Genomic DNA, 25,950 nt, shown 5'->3' with positions numbered 1-25,950 from the left:
CAGGAAGGCTCAGTAAGACTTGGTGCAGATTTCGGATTTGATAGCCCATGGTCTCATCTCCAGCAGACATGAAAGCATGCATCCTTAGCATTGTAAGTGCAAGATTAGAAAGTTCTCCTTTAAAAAAATCCCTTTCAGCTCCTTTATTATGCTTTTACAATGATACGTGAAATTCTAAAGTGTGATTTATTTTGTACCAACTTATAATTTTATTTTTCAAACTACTCATTTCCAAATAAATATTACAATGCATCTGAAAAATCCATGCTGGAAACGAATGAAGGGAGGGGATAGAGAGAAGAGATGTCTTCTGAGCAGCTGTCATGATCCAGTCACTTGTTTGAGCTTCTTTGTTGATGATATCCTCACAATCACTCTCTGAGCTGTTTTTATGTCCATTTTGCAGATGAAGAAACTGAGGCTTATAGACTTGTATAACATGGCCAAGGTCATGCAGTTAATAAGTCCTGGGTGTTAGAATTTAAATGTGTCTTCCTGATGTCAAAATGCTCACTCTTCTCACTGCTTTACTTTCCTTCCCTTACCTGTCTTCATGTGAGGACTTTTATCAGGCTCACCTCTAAGAACTCAGAAACAATAATGAGAGTGTGTAAAATTTAAGCATATGGCAAGAGTGTGTAAAATTTGAGAATATGGCAATAAAAAATATTTGAATTATTTCCATTTAATTTTATTATCACTTTGTTTCCTAGTGTAACCATATTGTGAGTGCATTTATTATAACTGCCCATGGAAAGGAATTTTATAGTAACCATTAAATGTCACTTGTTTATACTAATTTCTACATTATCTCAAAAACAAGATTATTATCTAGTAAATAAATGAATTAAAATGACCAGTAAGGAGATTGCCAACAAACACATGAAAGGATGCTCAACATCACTAATCATTAGAGAAATGCAAATCAAAACTACAATGAGGTACCACCTCACACCGGTCAGAATAGCCATCATCAAAAAATCTACAAACAATAAATGCTGGAGAGGGTGTGGAGAAAAGGGAACTCTCTTGCACTGTTGGTGGGAATATAAATTGATACAGCCACTATGGAGAACAATATGGAGGTTCCTTAAAAAACTAAAAATAGAACTACCATGTGACCCAGCAATCCCACTATTGGGCATATACCCTGAGAAAACCATAATTCAAAAAGAGTCATGTACCACAATGTTCATTGCAGCTCTATTTACAATAGCCAGGGCATGGAAGCAACCTAAGTGTCCATCAACAGATGAATGGATAAAGAAGATGTGGCACATATATACAATGGAATATTACTCAGCCATAAAAAGAAACGAAATTGAGTTATTTGTAGTGAGGTGGATGGACCTAGAGTCTGTCATACAGAGTGATGTAAGTCAGATAGAGAAAAATACTGGATGCTAACACATATATATGGAATCTAAAAGAAAAAAAAATGGTTCTGAAGAACCTAGGGGCAGGACAGGAATAAAGATGCAGACGTAGAGAATGGACTTGAGGACACCGTGAGGGGGAAGGGTAAGCTGGGACGAAGTGAGAGAGTGGCATTGACATATATACACTACCAAATGTAAAATAGATAGCTAGTGGGAAGTAGCCACATAGCACAGGGAGATCAGCTCGGTGCTTTGTGTCCACCTAGAGGGGTGGGATAGGGAGGGTGGGAGGGAGACGCAAGAGGGAGGGGATATGGGGATATATGTGTATGTATAGCTGATTCACTTTGTTATGCAGCAGCAACTAACACAGCAATGTAAAGCAATTATACTCCACTAAAGATGTTAAAAAAAAATAAAATAAAATGACCAGTAAGGAAGCTTTCAAATGTAACCAAATAACACATGGAAGCAAAGACAGTAAGAGCAGGTCTTAATTGCATTGCTGTATCTCAAAGAATTAAGAATTGATGCAAGTTTGAGCTTTTGTTTTGCTTGAAGAGGGAATTTTTCTTTTTTCTAGAATGTTCCCGGACCTGACTCACTGTGCTCAGAGCATGAGTTGGGAGCCTGGTAGGGTCCCACCCACCATAACTGTTCAACCAATGGTGATTAACTAGCTGGAACATAAAGCAGAGGCCAGTGCTCTTTGCTTTTTGCCTTCGTGCAGTTTTGCTACCATGACCTTTATTTTTAACTTCACGGTTTTTGTTACAAAGGGGGAATTTTCATGTCTGTATTTCTGGCACTAAGACATGACTAGATTTTCTGGTACACTAATGTGTTTCAGTGTATCAGTTTGAAAAAGGGTATAGCATTTAATCATTCACCGGGCAATATTGAGAGCCTACTATGTATCGGACATTGTACTAAGAATTGGAGAATGTATCAATGAACCAAAAAATCCTTGGAGCATATCTATTAAGCAATTTATATGTTATATTAGAAAGAAAGTAAATAATCACGTAATTAATGAATAGTCCCATTATGTTTTATATGATTTCGTGTGATTCATCACTGCATATAACTTTAGATTTCTAGTTTTCTCGATAGCGAGTAGAATCTACAAAACCTGCTGAGCCATATCCAGAATACCTAACTGAGTATTTACCATTCTGAAGCTGCTCTAGCAGTGTGAGCTTGGTATCACGTGCCCAGGTACCTGCACAACTGGAACTGCCGACAGTGCTTTCCTGTTCAAGTCACCTGCATTTAACCCTCGTTTCCCCATATTGTATTTACACTGAAATGTGCGTAGCTTTAGTAAGGCAGGTAAGCATAGGTACCTTGTCAATGGACACTATATTTAGAAAGCTTTTCAAGCAAACTTGCTGATGCGGATCTTTCTCTTCAAATTTTAAATTCTATTTCCTCATTGTCTTTTCCTCTTTTGAATCTTTTATTAACTTCAAGTTTGAGTCTCTCATGAAACAATTTTTGACTTGGTGCTGGAAGCATCTCGCAGCCTCTGGGTTTCCTGCTGCCCTTGGCTTGTTGAGTGTCATGGCTGTTTCCTCCTTCCCTCACCCTCAACCAGCCCCATCTTTTCTTTCCTTCTCTTTCACTGTCTCTCCCTCTCCAAACTACCAAAAGGAAGAAATAGCCAATAAGGGCAATAATCTTCCATAGCCATTCTCTCCAAAGCTACCCATAAAGGTCTTTTAGGAAGGATTCAGAACGTCCCTTCTCTTGGAGAGGACAGCATCTTTTCTTTTCAGGTCAAGATGATTTTTCAGTTTAAATGTACCTGCAGTAGCAGCGCAGTTTGCTTGCCTAACTTTTGGAAACTTGCTTGTCACAGAGTTGGATACTATTTCAACACACAAGTTGAGAATAATGACATTCAAACCACAATAGAGCTCTTTTAAACAAGAAACCAAACAGAGGTAAATGTATTTAATCTGAGATGCATATATTGTCTTCAAATAAATTTCAGTTTCAAAACAGGAGTAAATATGATCACAGAAGTCCCTTAAAAATGAGTTGACTTTAGGAAATAAATAGATGGTAAATAGTTAATACTGGTAATATTTTTAGCACATTTTACATTGTTTGCCACCAATTCTTCTTTCCTCCATTAATTCTCCTCCTCTAATTTTGATATCCGTATTTCCTGCAGTCAAGTATGATAACTACAGTACAGGAACTCGAGAGCAGCCCCATAGGTAAACTTTTTAAGGAATGACCAAACCATAGGTGTTCATTAAGAAGAAAATATATTTATGCAAATTAACAGGAACTGGAGAAAGAAAGAACTCATCTCATGGAAGTTGTAACTGCAAACAAGAGGAGAATGAAGGAACTAGAAGATAATTTGCTTTACCGTCTGACCAGTACCCAGGGGTCCCTGGTGGAAGATGAGAGTCTCATCCTTGTGTTGAGTGACACAAAAAAGACAGCCGAGGAGGTGACACAGAAGCTGGAAATTTCAGCTGAGACAGAAATTCAAATTAACTCAGCCCGGGAGGAATATAGACCTGGTGAGTCTGGTAATGAAAGACAAATGTCACAGGAAAATGAAGCGAGAAATTAGAATTAGAGAAATTGAAGAAAGGATGTTATGAAAACAACTATGCAACGTGGGGTGGCCATTTGTGTTTTGTGGCATTTCTTTAAATATTCAGTAAAATTGAGATGAAGAAATTTTATAATGGTGTAAATTTTCTAGGTGCTTATAATTCATGTTATTGGCAAATTCTTTAAGGTTCCTGTGAACTTATTTTTAAACCAGAAAGTAAAGAGAAGAATTATTAAAGACATCCGACTGCAAACTAGTGAAGTCTGAGGAATTTGTGCTGCATTTGTGGGCCATTCACTAGTTGTTTATCATTTGGTAACAATAAGCCTGTATTTTGTTTGTAGTCCCGTAGAGTTCCCGTGAGCCCAGGTAGTTCTCTGGTCTCATGGGAACTCTTCAACCTTATCCACAGATCAGCAAATCAGTGTCGTTCATGGGTTATAAAGGGAACCTGCTAAAAGAACTCAATTTCCTTTAGTAAATTTTCATGCCTTCTGGAAAAATAATTGAAACAATATCTACTGGTGGAGAGTCAGGAGCGTCATCTTTGCGATGCCTTGGTTTACCAACTTGAGGCCAAGGTTAGTCAGGGCTTCCTCATGGAGCTTAAGAATGAGGTCCTTAACAATGCCTACACAGTTTGCTGGATGTTACAATACTACCCATGCCGTCCCACCGTTTGTCTTTTCTACCTATGAAAAAGTGTAATAAAGTGTATTTATAAGGGATCTAGAGATTCTAAAACAGAAAGTATCATTTAATGAACCCAAATAGCAGACTACTTGTTCAAAGCTTACAAAGAAGATTTAAATACATATGATGACATTGCTCTAGACTCCCATTGTTGGTAGATAGTCATTGCTAAGACGTACAAATAAAACTTGTTTCATTTAGCGTGTAGACTGATCTGTGCATGGGTCATTTATTTTCTGCGCTCGTAGCAAGTGCAACGTTGCTCTTTGTCTTTTAGTTGCTACCCGGGGCAGCATCCTCTACTTCCTCATCACGGAGATGTGCTTGGTTAATGAGATGTATCAGACTTCGCTCCGCCAGTTTCTTGGCTTGTTTGACCTTTCCTTGGCCAGGTACGTCTGTACTCAGGAAGCCAAGCTGAATTCTGTATCTGTGGGTTAGAACGGTGACATTACATTGATAACTTATTTTCCCTTTGCAACTAAGCTGCTTCTTTTTTTAAAATCTAAGTTGAGTGTAATTACCAGTGTGTTAACAAATCATTCTCATTTGTCATTTTATGCTTAGAGAAAGCTCTACCAACTATTCATCCACTGATCGATTCCTTTGGTTTCCCCAAGTTTCTGTTAAACAAGAAAATTCCCCAGACATTGTTGTGAGTGATAATACTCCGCAGGTAAAATTGATTCAGACAACATGGAGGATTCTGTTATTTCATGTGGAGAGAGTGCTTGTTATTTTAGATTTAGGAGGCTCACTGTTGATGTGTAAAAAATAAGAATTGGTCCTCCAGAGTTACTTATTTTACATTAAAGACGTTGTTTTTAGGGACAGTTGAAAAGGGTGGGACAAGCCTGATTTAAATGTTCTCTTCTCCAGGTCTGTCAAGAGCCCAATTACAAGCAAGAGGATCGCTAATATCATTGAGCACATGACCTATGAGGTTTATAAGTACACGGCTCGGGGGTTGTACGAGGAGCACAAATTTCTGTTCACCCTGCTGCTTACCCTAAAGATTGACATGCAGAGGAACCGAGTCAAGCATGAAGAGTTTCTCACCCTTATTAAAGGTCAATATTAGAATAGAAAGCATTGTGCACAGGTGCAGATGTAGGAATTATAGTGAAGGTCTTGTGCATTTTTTTTTTAGCAATAGCAGTTTCCTTGCATTTCATTGAAGATTGCATTTATGTGAGTTTTTTTTTAACGTTTAAAAAATTAATTAACTAATTAATTAATCTTTTTATTTTTGGCTGTGTTGGGTCTTTGTTGCTGCGCACGGGCTTTCTCTAGTTGTGGCGAGTGGGGGCTACTCTTCGTTGTGGTGTGCGGGCTTCTCATTGCGGTGGCTTCTCTTGTTGTGGAGCATGGGCTCTAGGCGTGCGGGCTTCAGTAGCTGTGGCTCGCGGGCTCAGTAGTTGTGGCTCGCGGGCTCTAGAGCACAGGCTCAGTAGTTGTGGCGCACGGGCTCAGTTGCTCCACTGCATGTGGGATCTTCCTGGACCAGGGATCGAACCCATGTCCCCTGCATTGGCAGGTGGATTCTTAAGCACTGCGCCACCAGGGAAGTCTGAGATATTTTATTTGTTCATTAATTGCATGAATATTTATTGGGCAACTATTGCATGCCAGGACACAGAATAGGCACTTGAAACATAATAAACAGTAAGTAAATTGTGCAGTATGTGAGGAGCTAGTAAGCACTATGGAAAAACGGAGAAGGATAAGGGAGTTGGGGAATGTTTAGTATGTGGAGTGGGGAAGGTTTAAGATTTTTAATGGGATATTTAATGGGATCTCTAATTGGGTAGGATTCCCGAGAGATGAGCAGGTGGCCAAGACCTGAAGGACCAGGGGATGTTGGTCCTGGGGATGTTTAGAGAAAGGGCTGAAGGTTGAGGAGGTGACATCAGTGCCTCTAGTGGGAGAGGGCGTCCTATGATGAAGGCAAAGCAAAGCAACCAGGGCGGCTGGAGCAGAGTGGGTGAGGTGACCATGCCACTCATCCCGTGGATATTTCCTCTGTATCTGTTGTAGCGTTGATCACAGACAGGTCCCCTCTGCCGCGGAACGCTGGGAAACACACATTTGCTATCACATTCTTGAATGTCTGGACAAAAAGTACTTAAAGGAACAGTGGAAATGATGCTGGGCTCGAAATGGTTTTATCTACTCTACCTTTCTAAACAAAGGCTTATCTTTAAAGATAAGGCACAACTTTATCTTTGGAGGGGTGGATTTTCATTGACTTCACCTACATGGAGAGTAGATTTGCAGAGGAACTTGAAGAGGATCCCAATGGGGGCAGTAGAGAAGGGCACACATGGGGGTATGTAGGTCAGAGTCATACTTATACATACACAAATGCATATTCATGTTCATATACATATGCTTATGCATCTATAACTATATCTATATCTATGTATCTTATGGTAGCAATAAAGACTCATTTAGTTAGACTTGAAAACTCAGAAATTATGATTTGTGGATGATCTCTTTTTCTCTTTCTCTCTCTTGTTTCTAAACGTTGAACCCTTGCCCCTTAGGTTTCTTTTTGTTCCAAGTTTCCTAAATCAGAGCACATGGAAGATGAATGGTCTGGTGAGACAACACCTTAGATGGGCATGTAGGTGTAGGAGTTGCCTTCTTCAGTGAGTCCTTCGTATATGAATGATTTCTGGCCTCAGTGACTCTGGTCCTCCAGCTGATGGAGCTTCCTATGGGAAAGTTGTTCCTGACACCCTCAATTCAGGCGTGAGATGCATTTCCCTATGGAAATGACATTGCACATAGTGTCCAGAAATACTGTAAAGTGTGTTACAGTTTGGCGTGATCAAAACAAACATGGGATTTAGAGTTGGGAAGACTCTAAGGGAAAATAGTGGCTTTGTCACCTTCTGGATGAGTGGTTTTGAGCAGTTTAAACTTTTCAAGCTTCAGTTGCCTCAGCTATGAAACAAGGATAGTCAAATCTACATAATAGGATTATTGAGAATTCGCACAACTTATATAAACCCTGGCACATAGAATAGCTCAACAGATGATAGGCATTGTTATATTATCTTTAGTTTTTTAGTTTATTTCGGTTAGCCTGAGGCTTGCATAGATTGGACAGGATTTTGTGGGACTTTGGCATTCAACAGCTATTTATTTCTTGTACTCCTTTAGGACACAGGGTGTCATAAGATTTCCCTTTGTTAGTTATGTTGGTGAAAGCTGCCCAATGACATGAACTCCTTCTGTAAGGACTTTAAAATCACTTGTTTGAAAATGTTATTTAGATAGCAACAGTGTTTTGATACTGATTTTTTAATTTACTCATCTCTAAGATGGGAAAGCATCAGCCTGGATGACTTTCTAAGTCTGCCTTAGCTATGCCACTTCACGATACAAGGTACAACTTGTATAAATCATTGTAAGCATGTTTCACTTTTACAAGGTATAATGATAAAGATTTAAACCTTCTTTCTCCCAAAGCAAGGGTCTGAGGGATGAAGGGACTGGCATAATTCTCAATCATCTTGAGAATTTATTTTGAATTATTCCTATCCCAGCAGTTTATTCATCAAAAGTCCACCTAATCTGGTGCCATGTTATCCAGGAATATGTTCCCCACTCCCTACCATTACAACATTCTTTGTTGCCCAAAGTACACTTTTGAGGCAGGCAAGATATTCATGACAGTGTTACCCTCTATTAAACAATGAATAATCTTTGGCTGCAAGGAACACTCTTTTCCATGAAAAACTTCTCCCTAATCCTGTGGTGAATACCTTATTCTTTTCAGTTTGTTGGAAAATGGACAGTTTCCATGGAAATTGGTGTGACAGTTTTCAACACAGTGGCATTGTCCTTAGGTCTTTAAGTGCTTCCTGGTGTTCAAGCAATCTGTTTTGCTTTTATGAGCTAATATTTTCACTGAAATGGCTTCACTACCCCTTGTTCCACTTACCTTGGATGTCTACTAAGATGGATTCGGCAAAAGACAGCAATTTCGTGGGGTCCATGGTACCTGAATAAAGTAGAGATTGGCTCAGTAAATATCTTGAGTATTATTACTTGTTTATGACCTGCTCTGTTCAAAAAAAGATTGTAGCCAAATGGATTGGTTATATCCTTCTAAGAATTATGGTTAGAGCATATTTTCCCTGAAACATTTTAATAGATGTTATTTATTAAACAGTATATTTTATCCTATAGAAGACTTGCTAACTCTTTCTTTGACTTAAAATATGATTGTTCACACATTCAGTTTTTCTGGGATGGGCAACAATAACTTTTTAAACTGTCATTTATTTTATGGCGCTGTGAGAGTTATATGAGTTATGTGAGCTTAGGTAAATCATCAGCAAAAAGATAGGAGTCAGTACCGAATGGAAATGTTTGTTGTGGGTAGATTGACAAAAAATAAGTGACATAGCACAGGGCCCTTGGGTGTGCTCAAAATGGATGTAAATAATATACTGATTTATAGAGGAGAACCCTTCAAACACAGGTAGTGCTACTAACATTTCTAGATAAATTCTCTCCTTAAAATGAGCTTGTGCCAATATTTGGCAATTCTTAATGCTGACAATAGCTGCTCATTTAGTGACCCTCTGCTTTGTCCTTGATCCTGTTTTGGGTGCTTTACACTCACTTTATATATTTTCTGCCATTAGCACAACACCTAGGCTTCATTATTCCCATTGTACATATTTGGAAACAGAGTTCCAGACAGATGAGCTGACTTGTCCCAGACCTTGGCCAGGTGGAGCTAAGACAGAATCCACCACTTACCAAATCCAAAGCTATATTATTGATCCTTAAATGTATTTTTCTAAAATCATCTATTCCTTTATTAAATGTTAAAGCTCGTTCATCACTATGATTTATATTTCTGAGTTTAATAAATGTCCAGGTAGTAAAAGAATTGATATTAAGATAGTTTCAGCAAAAGTTTTTTATAAAGAGATTGTTTTACAGTAAAGAAAGAAAAATTTAATAACTTAATATGTTTAACTTGAAAGGTGGTGCCTCGTTGGACTTGAAAGCCTGTCCTCCTAAACCATCTAAATGGATCCTGGACATGACCTGGCTGAATTTGGTGGAACTGAGCAAACTTAGACAGTTTTCTGATGTCCTTGATCAGGTAACTTGTGCTTTGAGTAAACGTATGATAACGTCACAGTGAGAAGCTTCCTGATTTATCATTTGGCTACACTGCTTGGGGAAGAGAGAGATTTCTTTGTCACTCTTAAAATGGTATGACCAGTGCTTGACTTTCCTCACCGCTCACTCATACTCTGATAAAACACACTCCGTCCATGGCAGGCTGGTCTCACAGGAAGAAATTAGTTACCCGGGAAGTTTAACCAACGCTGACCTGGATGATATGTCAGTATCACCAATTAGAGACCCACAAGTAAGTGGGAAAACAGATTCAATTAGATTAAATGATTAGATGTGATTAAAAGGTTTTGCCGTCTTTCTAAAGATGAAATGAAAAGTAATAAGAACACCCTTCCTCTAAGTGATAAATATCCATTCTTACCTCTTGTTTCTCTCTTCTTCCTCTCCTCGTTATACTGCCTTAGCTAGGCATCTGGGTCTGAATCTACCACAAACACCTGGCCTTTTATCTTTAGAAGTCGTTGTCCTTTCATAAGCAGCAAGTTCCTGATGAATTGTGTATTTATTGGTATTATGGAACTTGGGTATAGAAAGTTGAATTGGGACAAGCCAGGAAATAGCTTCTTGAGAATCTGATGACCAGCGAGAAGCTGCATGGACAGCAAGGTGGCTTTCTTCAGCTGCCAGATGAAGGCTCTTTTTCACCAGAAAATGTCTTAACACTGGTTCTTTTTTTTTTTTTAATCATTAAAGTATAGTTGATTTACAATGTTATGTTAGTTTCTGGTGTACAAGAAAGTGATTTAGTTGTGTATATATATACATATATTCTTTTCCATTAGGGTTTATTACAAGATATCGACTATAGTTCCCTGTGCTATGCCGTAGGACCCTGTTGTTTATCTATTTTATATACAGTAGTTTGTATCTGTTAATCCCAAGCTCCTAATTTCTCCCTCCCCCACCCCCTTTCCCCTTTGGTAGCTGTTAAGTTTGTGTTCTATGTCTGTGAGTCTGTTTCTGTTTCATAGATAAATTTATTTGTATCATATTTTAGGTTCCACATATAAATGATATCATATGGTATTTGTCCTAATACTCGTTCTTGACTTTGCCTGTTTAAGTTGACTGGAAGCTTAAGCTCTGCTGTATTTTTATGTTTTGGCTTACACCTGGTGATTGCCATGTAATTAGGGTGTAAGCCATTCTTTTGGGTTAAATAGCTTTTTTGGGGGGAGATTTTAATGCATTCTAGCTTGTTCCCCCATGGGATGACTCCTAGTGACCTTTCCTGGACCATTATCAGTTATTGAAGTAGCTGTCTTCTGGAGATTATATTTTATACCTGAAATCCCTCCATATTATGTAGTCTTTCATGATTGGAAGAGGTTATTTTTTTATTCTTACATGATATTTTCTAAATATGAACCCAAATGGTTTTTCCTTTGATTAGATCTCCAAGGAATACACTTGGGGCTTTAATCAAAGGGAATATACCAAAGAACATAAGATCATGTTTATCTGCAGATGTGATTTATTCTATGATTTTGAGATGCTTGCCCATATAATGCTTGTCTCTCTTTGATTTTTTAAGCTTCAAATGATAATGGACTGTGGTTTTTTCCTTTATCAATTGCCTAAAGGAAGCAAGTGTGATTATTCATTTGATGCTGATAAATAAATAAATAAATAAAATAATAAATTTATTTATTTTATTTTTGGCTGCGTTGGGTCTTCGTTGTGCTCGGGCTTTCTCTAGTTGCAGCGAGCGGGGGCTACTCCTCATCGCGGTGCACGTTGCAGTGGTTTCTCTTGTTGCGGAGCACGGGCTCTAGGCACGCGGGCTTCAGTAGTTGTGGCACGTGGGCTCTAGAGCGCAGGCTCAGTAGCTGTGGCGCACAGGCCTAGTTGCTTCCCGGCGTGTGGGATCTTCCCGGACCAGGGCTCGAACCCGTGTCCCCTGCATTGGCAGGCGGATTCTTAACCACTGCACCACCAGGGAAGCCTGAGACTTGGTTCTTGGTCATAGGGGATCTCATGGAGCAAAACAGATTTCCTTAAAATAATGAAAATGAATTTCCATTGATTTCTTTATTCTTTGCAGATTTGTTCCCACAAAGTCATAGAAGAAATTCCACAACCCAGGGCTCTCCCTCTTTTAAGAGGGAGCCGGAGGCTGGTGTTAGTACAGACTGACTTTAGAGCAAATCACATTTGATTTTAGACTCTCAACTTTTTGGTGCTAGGATATAAAATTTTAAAAAATACTCAAGGAATAGCATTCACACATACCTGGAATGGTCAGAAAGAGAAAAAATATCTGTGAATGCTTACTGAAAGATTTTTCTGTGGTGTGACACTTTTCTTATCCCCTGGTATTTTCAGATATCAAGAAATGAGAAAATGTGGAAAATTTGGTTTGATAAGGAAAACCCTGAGGAGGAACCCCTTCCAAATGCCTATGATAAATCTCTAGACTGCTTTAGACGTCTTCTCCTTATTAGATCCTGGTGTCCCGACAGAACCATTGCCCAGGTAAAAAGTACATATTTTAAAAATAGGAGAATATTTTAAAGGAACATTTCCTTTTAAATTTAAAAGAATATTTAAAATGTTAATCCCAATGAGAATTTTTGTGTAGGCTTCTGTGTAATTTTCTAGCAATACAGTTGTGAAAAATGGAAAAATAAACAACAAATAAGTGTACGGAGGTGTATATTTGGGCTAAGTGATTTAATAATTTTCTTTGGTCTAAGTGATACAATAAGAGTGAATGAGGAAACTATGTTTGTAAGGTGGTTATATAGGTCTAATGTGAAGGTAATGCATTGTTTTTCCATATCATTTTCATATGAACTCAAAAAAGATATGGCTATTCCATTTTGCTAGTAGTAAAGTGATGTTTCTTAAATAGGAAGACTGCTCAGGTACTGGGGAGGGGAGAGGAAGACTACAGGGCAGTATAGCATCCCCAAATCCGTAGCCATTATCCCAGGATGTGTCACAAACCTCGATGTGAGAAAGAAGGTTTGAATTTCTAAATTTCTTTGAATGATACATATGGTTTAAATGTAAACCCTGCCTCTACAAGATCCATCTTTTCAAAGACTTTTAATCTGTTGGCCTTACCGTCATGGAAATTTACCCACAAAACAGACTTGTGGTGTCTTGCCTTCACAGCTAAAACTTAAACTCTACTATTCACAGACATTGATTTTTTTTTTTTTTTACAGACTTCTTTAAATAAGTCATAAAATAACAGTAGGCTGGGGTTTCTAATAGAATGTAGGAATTTTTCCCCTTCACTCTCCAGAGGGAGTGTTAAAAACATATGGAGTAACCACCTCCAAGTCCACCTGTGGAATCATGAAAACAACTAGATTCAATCATTTATTGAGAAAAGAAAAATGAGTTTTGCAACTCAGGGCACTGAGATCACCCTTCCTTTGGTTTTTCTTCTCAACTTCATTACTCTTATCCTGCCCAAATGAATTGTCAAACAGTTGCCTTATTTAAGGGGAGTGTAGAAGTTTCAAGTAGACTTTTCTTTTCCCCTTCCTTCTCTCCTTCCTCCCTCCCTCCCTCCCTTCCTTCCTTCCCTTTTTATTTTTTTCATATAACACTTTATTGGGTTCAGTGCTGAAATTTAAGTGTCTCCCACCCCTTTGTAACTTTGTCATCTTCATTCTGCCTCTGTCACCCTTAGGCTGATGACAGCCATGTCTTTCTAACTGGTCTCCTGTAGTTCATTCTTACCCGCTCTAGTCCATCTTGTATATTCTAGAAGAAACAGAAATATCATTATGGTATTCCTTTAATGGCTTCCCATGGCCCTTATGGTAACACCCAAGTCTTAAGCAAGATCTAGAAGGCCCCTTGGAAGAATGTTCTCTCCTCTGAAGTTTTTATTCTCACATTAGATTCCTCTTGTGATTTTCAACCAGACACCATTTGGGGAAGCGTATTACAAGGTCTACAATGTGGACATATTTAATCCCCATTCCCCACAAGCAACATCAGGCTTGTTCGTAGCATTTTGGCTGAGCATGAGTGCATGTCCAGGGACATTCAAAAGCCTGGTTGCAAGAAGAACAGGCTATCAGAGGGTGTCTTGTGCTACTGCCTGTTTATGTACAGCTGTGAGCTAAGAATGGTTTTTATAGTTTTAAATGCTTGAAACAAAGCCCAGAAGAATAATATTTTGTGATATGTGAAAATTATATAACATTCAAATTCCAGTGTCTATAAACTTTTATTGGAACATAGCCATGCTCATTTATTTATGAACTATCATTTGTTTATGCTGCAGTGGTGGGTTGAGTTGGGCAACAGAGTCTGTACGGCCACGAAAGCCTAATGTATTTACCACCTGGCCCCTCGTGTATGTATAGGTAACAGTATGTTAGCTCAGAGCTTGGATGGAAATGTCCAGGTGGGGTCAGTGCTGAGTTCTATGGCAAGATTGGCCATTTTGAGCTCCTTGCTATGCCAGAGGACAAAACACCTGGATCTTGAGAGATGCTGCAATGATGGCAGGTACCCAGGTGCCTGTGGCTGAGAAACAACTGCAATTTGTGGAACACCTGAGTGTCCAGCCTTTGAAGTCCTTCCTGATCATGAAGCACACTGCCCAGTGGCTGTGATGAATGTGTAAACAAGTAGACTTTTGGAGAAGCCAAAGAACATGTCAGGCAAACTTGTAAAGTACCTTTCAGAAAGCTGTAAAAAATGTGCAGGCGTTTATACTTAGGTTAGAGAATTCGATACTGCATCTGGCCAACCTTGAAAAAATATTAAGAGATACAAAAATAAGTGGTACCGTGTGCTCCAAATGCAATTGGATTAAATCTTTAAAAATTAATTAATTTGATAAGTATGCGATAAATTTCACTACATAAGTAGTCACTCAGCAGTAATTATCTATTTGTTAAGTACCCATTAAATCCCAGGCATTGTACTGTTTACTTGATTATTTGAATGCATATACTTTTCCCTTAAAGCATCCTCAATAATAGAGTTGCCTAATATTTTAAATCTTTTGTATAGCATGAAGCAGCTGGTGTATTGAAACAGGTCCCAGACAAGGAGTCAGCCAACCTGGGTTCTAGTCTTTTAAGTGGGTGATTGTGTTTTTGGCAAGTAACTCAGCTTCTACAGAGTGAGGATTCAAACAAGCAAGCAAGCAGACAAACAGATAAACCAACAAGAAAAAAGCCTCTGCCCTATTTTCCTGGCAGGGTTACTGTAGACATCATTGAGATAATCAACAAAAATGAATTTTGGAAACCACATTGAATTATGCACAAGAAGGAGGTGGAGCTAGTTTTGGTGACTCGTGTACTATTTTTGGCAGGCGCGTAAGTACATTGTGGACTCCATGGGAGAAAAGTATGCGGAAGGTGTTATCCTGGACTTGGAAAAGACACGGGAGGAATCTGATCCACGGACACCACTCATCTGTCTCCTGTCTATGGGCTCAGACCCCACAGGTTCCATCATCGCCTTGGGGAAGAGATTAAAAATAGAAACCCGCTACTTGTCCATGGGGCAGGGCCAGGAGGTCCACGCTCGCAAGCTCCTGCAGCAGACCATGGCGAATGTGAGACCAGATGTCTACTTTTGTGTTATGACGTTGACATTACAGGTTATAGAATAACGATGCAGAGAGCTTATGCATCCTTAAGAGTTTAAACTTATGTATTGTATTCTGTTTACTAAACAGGGAAAAGCATGATATCTATTAGAAAATTTCCATGGAAAAATGGACACACTTAAAACTTTTTCTGCTGAGCCTTGACTTATGGAAAACTTGCCCAATCAGGACATCTTATTTCCTGACCACTTTGCATAACGCTAAATCCCACTCCAGGTCCCGAACGCTCTGTAGGGTTCATAGTTCCTCCTCTCTGCCATACGCTCCAACCCCTCCAGCTCTGCTCTTGGAATCCATAACTCTCCAGAATCTACAACACCATGCCTTTCTTGGGTTCCAGAATGCATCATCTGTGCCCTGGGGTCCCCTAGGCCTGCCCCTAATCCCAGAGGCCAGGAATATGCTGTTATCCTGTGGTGGTACCAGAGGTTTTCAGGAAACCTGGCCTGTTGCCTTCCAGGTGGGTCTCCTAGAGCCCTTTGCAGCTTGCAAATTCAACAGTGTACAGAGCAGACCAAACACTAAGCTCACCATGAAACCATTGGGTTCTAGGTCCCAGCTGCTGACTCTAGAATCTTACCACTGTGCTGCATCCTGGTCCCCTCCCCCTGGTCTGGAACTGAGCTCACTGGGTTCTAGAACCTCCATATTTACCTCTTCCATCCTCAAGCTGTGCCCTGCCCCCAGCTTTGGTGAAAGGGAGAGGTCTCTCATGTGTGCTGTGCTCTGTCTGATGCACTTCGTTTGTAGTTGGGAGGGGGAGGGCAGAAGGCACCTGATTTAAATATGTTTAGAGATGAAAAAATACATCCATGATTCAGAATCCTAGGTCTGATCTGACACGAGGGCTTGGTGGGCCTCCATCCTGGCCTCTCCCCCCTCATCCTCCCTCCCCCTTGACTTCCTTCCTCTGCATAGTACTGTACTTAGAGCAAAAACACTAACATTCACAGGACATGGATTTAACTTGAATTTAAAATAAATAATGGTGTAACTAATAGCTTCAGGCAACTAAATTAGAATTTAAATGGAATATTTTTAGCCTTCAATTTATCTGTGTTTTTTGTTTAGTAGTTTAATTTCAAGTAAAAATTTTAAAAAATCTTTATTATTATTAGCATGCTTATAACTTGTCAGAGACAATAGTGTTTTATGACAGAGTGAACCAATTACCCAAGAATAGCAAAATGGATGATCTGCTCAGTAAGAACACAAAACATTCATACAGAGTGTGGCAACGCCAAAGAAACAACCTTGGCCAAAGATTCCTTTCCGTGGGTGAAGATTGAACCTTCCAAGTTCTCACCTAAGAAACTTAGATCAGGAGTCACTTGTATGCTGGATGAAAGAGAGCATCTGAAGCCTTTTTGTAGTTATGTTTTATATTTAATTTCCCTTTTTTTTGGATTGTGGATAGTGTCAATTAAATTTTCATAGGATAAATAAATAGTTATTTATTCAGCAGTGCTATATACTTCTGAAGAAAATGTAAGGGAATATGTGACATTCCAAAATGATCAGTTTTACATGTAACTTGACTAAGATTTTAGATCTGGTGCTTAGTTTGTTTCTTGGAAAGAAAAATATCTCAGGTCACACTAATCAAATCTAAGTGATCCAAAGTCAGAGAGTCAAGAAAACAACTCAAGGTTATGATCTGGGTATGGTAGATGGTTTTAGCAAAAAAATGTTCTATAGATTAGGTATTGAATAAATTATTATTTCATGACCTAAATTTTTGCCTGTGTTGCTTTATACAAGAATCTTCTTATGCTCATAGAATAATTTATACAAGAGATATGGCTTTTTATTTTCTAAGGCTCTTGCTGTTAGAGTGGTCAGATTCCCCAGAGAAGGTTCTTCCTTATTCTAGAGGGTATATACCTTGCTGCCTGTATTCTGGGAACGCAGTGGGAGAAGGAAAGTAATAGTTCTCCAAATTCAATAGGTAAGCTTTCCTTTACCTGTTTTCAGTGAGGTTCCTATACTCTTAACAGGCTGCTGTCCTCCACTGCAAACCCTGTCTGTTTTGCCTTCTAAAGATAATCAACTTTCCATCTTTCATTAAGGAAACATGTCGGGGGTCTGGACTTTCAATCTTCTTGTATTAGGCCATCATCTTCCCCCACTTCCAGAAGGACCTTCGTCACCTCTTCTTGAGTGTTTTGGGAGTTATATGGTATAAATCAGTTTACGTCTCAGCTCTCCCCAAATGGTCAGTTTAGGGTTCAGCTTTCTTGAGTCTGTTTTCAGTGTTATTGACATTGTCTTCACCTTCACTATCTTTGTCCTTCAGAGTTCATACCTTTAAAAAAGTCCCTTCATTGTACTTTTCATGGAATTTGGGGAGGCAGCTGAGCTAAGTGACGGTTTTCAGTCAACCATCTTTACTTGGAAGTGCCGTTATCTCTTTTTATGTTTCACTTTGGTGATGTTCATGACCCCCACTATATATTATTACTACAAGTGGCATGCTAGTATACTGTGAGACACATACGTGGAATAAGAAGAAATGTAACCTATCTCAGTTCAACGTGATCATATCCTTAGATTTGACCTAGATTACTTTAAAGGGGTTAGCGTGCTTTTCTATTAAATTTTAATTACTTAATTTCTAAAGAATGTACTAATTTAAATCTCTGGGTGAAACACAAAATCGACTAATTTCGGTGTACTGTTGTTGATGTAGGGAGGATGGGCACTTTTGCAGAACTGCCATCTGGGACTTGATTTCATGGATGAGCTAATGGACATAATTATAGAAACCGAGATTGTACATGATGCTTTCCGCCTGTGGATGACGACTGAGGCTCATAAGCAGTTTCCCATTACCCTCCTTCAGATGTCCATTAAATTTGCCAATGAGCCCCCCCAGGGACTCCGGGCAGGACTGAAAAGAACATATGGTGGTGAGTCGAGGAATACTTCCAAGTTTACGGGAGTTCTTGTGCTTAAATTGTTTTCTTAAAGAAATTATGAACAATGAATTAACTAGGATTAGTTATAGGAAGTGGTTCTATGACTTAACAAGATGGTGAGGGGATAGCCCCGTCTGTCCTGCTCCATGTGGAATATCCTCTGGCCGTGTTAGGGCGCCAGAGCTCAGGTTTCCACCTTATATTTTTGCTATTTCCCCACTATCGCTCTACTTTGGCCTATGCTATTCTCTGCTAGACACTTGCCTTTCTATGTTAACATCTAAAATGGATAATGTCGTTTATGGTCTTCATGCTCCATACCTAACGTAGGGCAGTAGCCTCTTGCAAGAGGAGAGGCTGAGTCACAATTATGGTCTCTGCTTTCATTGCATGAGGTTGTGTGTCAGGATGTCAGAATGTGAGCTAAGTTAGAAATCCGACAACGGCCACCAAACCAGACCAAAATGCCCCTCCTGTCACAACTGGAGCTGAGATTACTCTCTGTGCATTTGTTCTTTCTGTGTCATAGCTTCCTGTCTGAGGCTCATGGTCACAGAAAGAGTATGGACTTGGAGTTAGAAATCCCGGCTCTGATACTGCCTGAACAAATGCTTTGTTCTCTTGGGTGCTAATCACTCAAACAACCTGAGTTTCAGTTTTCTTGTGCCTAAAATAGTGATAATAAAAACTATCCAGGGGGCTTCCGTGGTGGCGCAGTGGTTGAGAATCTGCCTGCCAATGCAGGGGACACGGGTTCGAGCCCTGGTCTGGGAAGATCCCACATGCCGCGGAGCAACTGAGCCCGTGAGCCGCAATTACTGAGCCTGCGCGTCTGGAGCCTGTGCTCCGCAACAAGAGAGGCCGTGATAGTGAGAGGCCCGCGCACCGCGATGAAGAGTGGCCCCCGCTCGCCGCAACTAGAGAAAGCCCTCGCACAGAAACGAAGACCCAACACAGCCATAAATAAATTAAAAAAAAAAAAAAAAAAAACTATCCAGGACAATTGGAATAAATTTAATTTAAAATAGTGTATTTACAAATCAATTTTCACTGCAAAGTAAAGGAGCTGTTACAGTGGAGGATTACTGGACTGAATGTCAATATTATGACATAGTAGGAGTGTGTTTCATGTTTGGTAATTGCAATCATTGTTGCTTTTGTTGTGGTCATCCATGTACAGTGCTTGGTGTCAGTCTATTTATCTCTTGTAAAAATAAAATACAGTGTGTGTGTGTGAAAAAAAATAATAAAAAAAAATTAAAAAATTAAAAAATAAAATAAAATAGTGTATTTAATAATAATCATCAGTATAATAATTATTACATAGCAATCTGAAAAATCTACAAAGAAATTTTTTTGGAGTTGTCAAGAAGTCTCAAATTTTTGCTAATAAAACAGATATGGAAGGATGATGTCAGTAAAAAAAAGATTTCAAGTGAAAAAATTTATAATTATATATGCAATATAATATGTACATATATAGTAATCATAATTATTTCGGGGGAGTATACTCAGGTTGCAATGGGCTTCTTTTTTATTTTATTATTATATTTTATTATTCTTTTTAATTGAGATATAGTTGCTGTACAATATTATATGTTACAGGTATGTAATATAGTGATTCACAATTTTTAAAGACTCTACTCCATTTATAGTTATTATAAAATATTGCTTATATTCCCCATGTTGTACAATATATCCTCGCAGCTTATTTTATATCTAATAGTTCATACTTTTCAATAGCAATGGGCTTCTATATACACGATTTTAATTAATATTAAATTGTTAAAAGAGTATATAGAAGCCATTGCAACCTGTGTACATGCCCCTGGTAGTAGTAGTAGTAGTAGTAGTAGTAGTAGTAATAGGTATTATTAGTAGTAGTAGTAGTAGTTGTAGTAATAGTAGCAATATTTATTTTACTGCCACTATTCTTCCATCTCTATTTTATCCCCGCATTATCTTGTTGGGTTGGCAAGAACTTGATCCATGTTAGCAAGCCCCCAACCGCCTCAAATCTCTGTGCATATTTTTTCAGAGAGGAATGCCCTCTGGGTACCCAAAAGTTAAATTATAATTGTCATATGAATATGGTAAGGGTAATTCAAGATAAGTGAAGTTTAATATCAGGAATTTACAAAAATAATTAATAGCTTATAAAAGTAGTAGAAAGTAAAGATGTTTGAGAGATGATATAGTTTTTCACCTAACTGACCACAACAGGCGTGAGCCAGGACCTGCTGGACGTGAGCGCTGTAGCCCAGTGGAAGCCCATGCTGTATGCCGTGGCTTTCCTGCACTCCACGGTCCAGGAGAGGCGCAAGTTCGGCCCCCTGGGGTGGAACATACCCTACGAATTTAACCAAGCCGACTTTAATGCCACGGTGCAGTTCATCCAAAACCACTTAGACGACATGGATCTCAAAAAGGTACTGTGCACACACTGCTTCGTGCCCCCGGTGGTTGTGGACTTGGGTCCTTGAGCTAACATGACTGCCCAGCCTTGGCATAAATCCTGTAAGAGTGATGATTTTCTGTGCTGGCAAAGTCATTCTCTTTAAGTCATAGCAGCTTGGGTCACACTAGCCTCTTGATTTTAGGGAAAAAAAGGAACAAATTTTGATTATGTTTTTACTTCTCAAAGACAAGTTGACATTACAAGTAAGACAACCTAACGGGGTCTATTGGAGGGAGGGGGGAATGGGTGAAGAAGTGTGTTTTTTAAAATCCTAAAACATGAAACATTTAAAGTCTAGATTACTTTTGGAGTGTGTGCTTTTTAAAGAACAGCCTCTATATTCTCAAAAAGTAAACAACTTTTTTCTATTGAAATCAAAGTATAGAAACATATGAATGCACCAAGAGAATCTATTTCAAGTCATGATCACGAGCTTTGAGTTACCCCTCATGTCTGCCTATTTAATTTTCTTTCTGCACTTTTCACATTACTGAAGAGTGAATAAATGAATGAGTAAATGACATTGATGACAATGATTACATGGGTGTTACTTGGCAGGGAAAATGGGGGTGAGACAGTAGGCAGTCCACAATCATTCTATAAATTTTCCCAGGGCGTCTCCTGGACCACCGTACGCTACATGATAGGAGAGATTCAGTACGGAGGCAGAGTCACTGATGACTATGACAAGAGACTGTTGAACACACTTGCTAAGGTTTGGTTCAGTGAAAATATGTTTGGACCGGATTTTAGCTTTTACCAAGGATATAATATTCCAAAATGCAGCACGGTGGATAACTATCTTCAGTATATTCAGGTTTGTCATCTTCAGAATTTTTTGTATAGAGCAAGTATCTATAGCAAGTTGACTTTTTTGATATTTATTTATACTGTATGTACTTCTTTGAAAATAAATTTTAATGGTGATGCATACTGAACGTGGAAGGTTCCAAGCACCATAGATGCTGTCTTCATATGTTTATAGTGACCTAATGATTAAACTATTTATATTTGTTCCGAGGGTGTGTTTTATGTGAATTCCCTTCTTTCCTCCCCTTTTAATGCCCCAGTGAGGAATATTCTTTGGAGAGGTGATAGACTGGGCAGATTTAGAACCAGGGAACCTACACAAATCCCCTGGAGTTCTCTACCCAAAGGCAGCCTCTAGACTCAATCTGTTCTGTTTCAATCCACTTGCCTTATCCCGTGACATCTGTTCCTTAATCCTGGCCTAATGAACAGCTTATGAGTATGTTCAGGAACGCGCTCTGTAGAAGAACTTCCTCTAAGACTGGGTTTCTCAGCCTCGGCTCCGTTGACATTCAGGGCTGGATACTTCCTTGAGTGGGGGACTGACCTGTGTAGAATGGTTAGCAGCATCTCTCGCCTCTACCCCCTAGATGTCAGTTTCACTCTCTACCCAGTTGTGACAACCTACGATGTCTCCAGACATTGCCAAATGTCCCTGGCGGGGGCAAAATCACCTCCAACTGAGAAGCACTGCTCTAAGTAAGAATAGGATTTTGACAGGAAATTTGGGAAAAAATCTGATTTGTCCTTCCAGGTAACTAGATTTTCTGTCTCAGTACCTTGAATTCATTAGATCATCATTTAGCGATCTCTTTTGCCTCTAAGCTTTATCTCCGGATGAACAAAGTAAAGCACAACAGCCCGCCAAGAGCTAAATTTATCAGTATATTTAGAGGTTCTGTGATATATAAGTGTGATGAGTTTATCATATATCACCACCCCTACACTTTTATTAATTCAAATCTACAAATATATTTGTCTTAACTGTACTATATGTGTCTTTAAATCATTAGCACTGAATAGGAGAATGCCTATGAAGGTATAAATTTAGGTATACCTGCCCATTATATTTATTTACATGCGCCTCATTTCACAATGAATTTGAGGTAGCTCATAAAAAGGCATTATGTAGAAAGGAATAAAATAATGGGCTAGAAGACAGGGAAACCATGAATAAAGTTAAGGATACAATTCACACATAAAATTATATGTCAAATTGTAGGTAAATCTTCTTTTTTTCAAGTAGCTGGGGGAGTATTTACCTGCTAGTAATTGCTAGTTTACCTGCTAGTAATTACTAGTTTACCCGCTAGTAATTGCTAGTTTACCCGCTAGTAATAATTGCTAGTTTACCCGCTAGTAATTGCTAGTTTACCCGCTAGTAATTGCTAGTTTACCCGCTAGTAATAATTGCTAGTTTACCCGCTAGTAATTGCTAGTTTACCCGCTAGTAATAATTGCTAGTTTACCCGCTAGTAATAATTGCTAGTTTACCCGCTAGTAATTGCTAGTTTACCCGCTAGTAATAATTGCTAGTTTACCCGCTAGTAATTGCTAGTTTACCCGCTAGTAATAATTGCTAGTTTACCCGCTAGTAATAATTGCTAGTTTACCCGCTAGTAATTGCTAGTTTACCCGCTAGTAATAATTGCTAGTTTACCCGCTAGTAATTGCTAGTTTACCCGCTAGTAATAATTGCTAGTTTACCCGCTAGTAATAATTGCTAGTTTACCCGCTAGTAATTGCTAGTTTACCCGCTAGTAATAATTGCTAGTTTACCCGCTAGTAATTGCTAGTTTACCCGCTAGTAATAATTGCTAGTTTACCCGCTAGTAATTGCTAGTTTACCTGCTAGTAATAATTGCTAGTTTACCCGCTAGTAATAATTGCTAGTTTACCCGCTAGTAATTGCTAGTTTACCCGCTAGTAATAATTGCTAGTTTACCCGCTAGTAATTGCTAGTTTACCCGCTAGTAATTGCTAGTTTACCCCCTAGTAATTGCTAGTTTACCCGCTAGTAATAATTGCTAGTTTACCCGCTAGTAATTGCTAGTTTACCCACTAGTAATTGCTAAGTTTACCTGCTAGTAGTAATTGCTAGTTTACCCGCTAGTAATAATTGCTAGTTTACCCGCTAGTAATTGCTAGTTTACCCGCTAGTAATTGCTAGTTTACCCGCTAGTAATAATTGCTAGTTTACCCGCTAGTAATTGCTAGTTTACCCGCTAGTAATAATTGCTAGTTTACCTGCTAGTAATTACTAGTTTACCTGCTAGTAATTGCTAATTTACCCGCTAGTAATTGCTAGTTTACCCGCTAGTAATTGCTAGTTTACCCGCTAGTAATAATTGCTAGTTTACCCGCTAGTAATTGCTAGTTTACCCGCTAGTAATAATTGCTAGTTTACCCGCTAGTAATTGCTAGTTCTGCTTCTCATTGTCTCTTGCTGTCTGTTTTTCCTCTGTAACCTTGTTGCTCTTTCAATATTTCTCGTTTTTCTTAGTCTCTGTCCTTCTCCTTGGGAAAGTACATTTCCCACCTCTGGTCTTATTGGGCCATAATTGCTAAAACTGTCATTTTGAGTAACAATTAGTTATACACCATTTATTTAAACAATTGGTTTGAATTAGACGAGACCTTCAAAAAACAAAATGCCAATCCATAGTTCCCTTTCCATCTAACAAATATATTATAAAACAAGATAGTGTCTTTTTGATTGAATTTGCTTGAAGTGCAGATATTAAAGAACCACGAGCCTATTATGTTAATTGTTTTTCAAGACAACTTTTGATTCTTTCCTGGAGAAATTGTTGAGGTTGCAGCCTGCCACGAATAAGACATATCATATAAATGCTTATCCTAATAAAAACATGTTTATTTGCTAAGACAGTGTAATTTAACTGGTACTTGTGTTAGCAGTCTGTGCTTACAGTCTGTGTTGTTCAGAGCTTGCCCACCTATGACAGCCCTGAGGTGTTCTGGCTGCACCCCAATGCCGACATCACCTACCAGAGCAAGCTGGCCAAGGACGTGCTGGACACCATTCTGGGCATCCAGCCCAAGGACAGCTCTGGTGGAGGGGATGAGACCCGGGAGGCGGTGGTGGCCCGGCTGGCTGATGACATGCTAGAGAAGCTGCCCCCAGACTATGGTCCATTTGAAGTGAGTTGATGGCATCCTGACAAAACGTCAGCTGTGGATGTGTCTGGTTGGTTGGGGGAGTGAGGATGAAGGGAGGAGGGCAAAAAATAATTTTTCTGAAATTAAAAAAAATCATTTAAAAAACTTAACTTCTTGAAGAACCAGAAAAAGAAGTGTTTGAATTTATAAATGTAATCATCTCAAAAGAGAAATAATAAAGAAACCTGATGAGAACGTTAATCTTCATAATTAAATTACAGGTGTGGACCGATGGGTTAGGATTGGTTTTCTAAAACGTTCCCTGCAGGCACTTCACATTGTCATTTGTTCAGAGGAAAAAAAATGTATTCTTAGAGTAAAGCATTGATTATTTAGAAAAATGTTGTGTAATTCAGGCCTTCTTAATGTCAGGGAGTCTGTAGTTATATCGTTAACTCTGCAGCTTCTTCATCTCATGGGTTTGGAAAATTGATTTGTCTTTTTAATACGCAAGTAACTTCTAAGCAAAATTGATGATTGTGAAAGTTAATTTTTTTTGACATTTTAGCAAATATTGAGAAAAGGTTTACCCTGATAACATGTTTAAGTCTTTGAGAAAAGCAAAAGTAAGTGGCTTACTTTCCATGCAGTTTTTTTTTTTTTTTTTGGCTGTACCCCACGGCATGCGGGATCTTAGTTCCCCAGCCAGGGATTGAACCCATGCCCTCTGCAGTGGAAGCGCTGAGTCTTAACCACTGGACCACCAGGGAAGGTCCCATCCATGTAGTCTTAAGAGATGACCTGGACTAACCTTGTGACATTTTTGTCACAAGACCACCATGTTTCTTTATATATTGCCCTTTCCACCTGGTTTTCAGAAGGAAGTCTGCAGCATTTTGTTACTTGAGCATCCTATTATTTTCCATGAAGCAGGCCATTTTGGATGCTAGTACTACAGTCTGAACTCAAGGAACTGTCACCAAGGGACTCATTTCCCTTGGAAGAATCTCTGATCACTTGCTCGGAGAAAATCAATACTGCTATCAGCTTTCGTAAGCACCTTTCATTATAGTATCAGGAAAGCGGTCATTCATGTCTAAGAGTGGTTGAAATATTTATAAAGCAATAAAAGTGCCTTAAAAATATAATAATAATTACATAAATAAACATGGTAAGTATGGGGTTTAGAAGAGACACCTTCCTTTTGCTAAATTTGCTTAGGATAAAGC

At 38.9% G+C, this 25,950-nt stretch overlaps 1 protein-coding gene across 1 annotated transcript in view; it reads left to right on the top strand.

The window, feature by feature from the left end:
- The window catches only part of DNAH5 (dynein axonemal heavy chain 5), a 259,490-nt gene that overhangs the window by 219,711 nt on the left and 13,829 nt on the right, over positions 1–25,950 (top strand). The window contains exons 66-75 of the mRNA XM_061189135.1: positions 3,676–3,919; positions 4,928–5,042; positions 5,530–5,720; positions 9,660–9,781; positions 12,148–12,297; positions 15,116–15,361; positions 18,105–18,324; positions 20,557–20,762; positions 21,405–21,608; positions 24,548–24,763. Of these exons, the coding sequence (XP_061045118.1) occupies positions 3,676–3,919; positions 4,928–5,042; positions 5,530–5,720; positions 9,660–9,781; positions 12,148–12,297; positions 15,116–15,361; positions 18,105–18,324; positions 20,557–20,762; positions 21,405–21,608; positions 24,548–24,763 (1,914 nt within the window). The remainder of the gene's footprint in view (positions 1–3,675; positions 3,920–4,927; positions 5,043–5,529; positions 5,721–9,659; positions 9,782–12,147; positions 12,298–15,115; positions 15,362–18,104; positions 18,325–20,556; positions 20,763–21,404; positions 21,609–24,547; positions 24,764–25,950) is intronic.

The sequence above is a fragment of the Eubalaena glacialis genome, chromosome 4 (genome assembly GCF_028564815.1).
Source record: "Eubalaena glacialis isolate mEubGla1 chromosome 4, mEubGla1.1.hap2.+ XY, whole genome shotgun sequence".
Lineage (NCBI taxonomy): Eukaryota > Metazoa > Chordata > Mammalia > Artiodactyla > Balaenidae > Eubalaena > Eubalaena glacialis.
The sequence above is the reverse complement of the archived record's forward strand: the minus strand, read 5'-3'. Positions and strand labels throughout refer to the sequence as shown.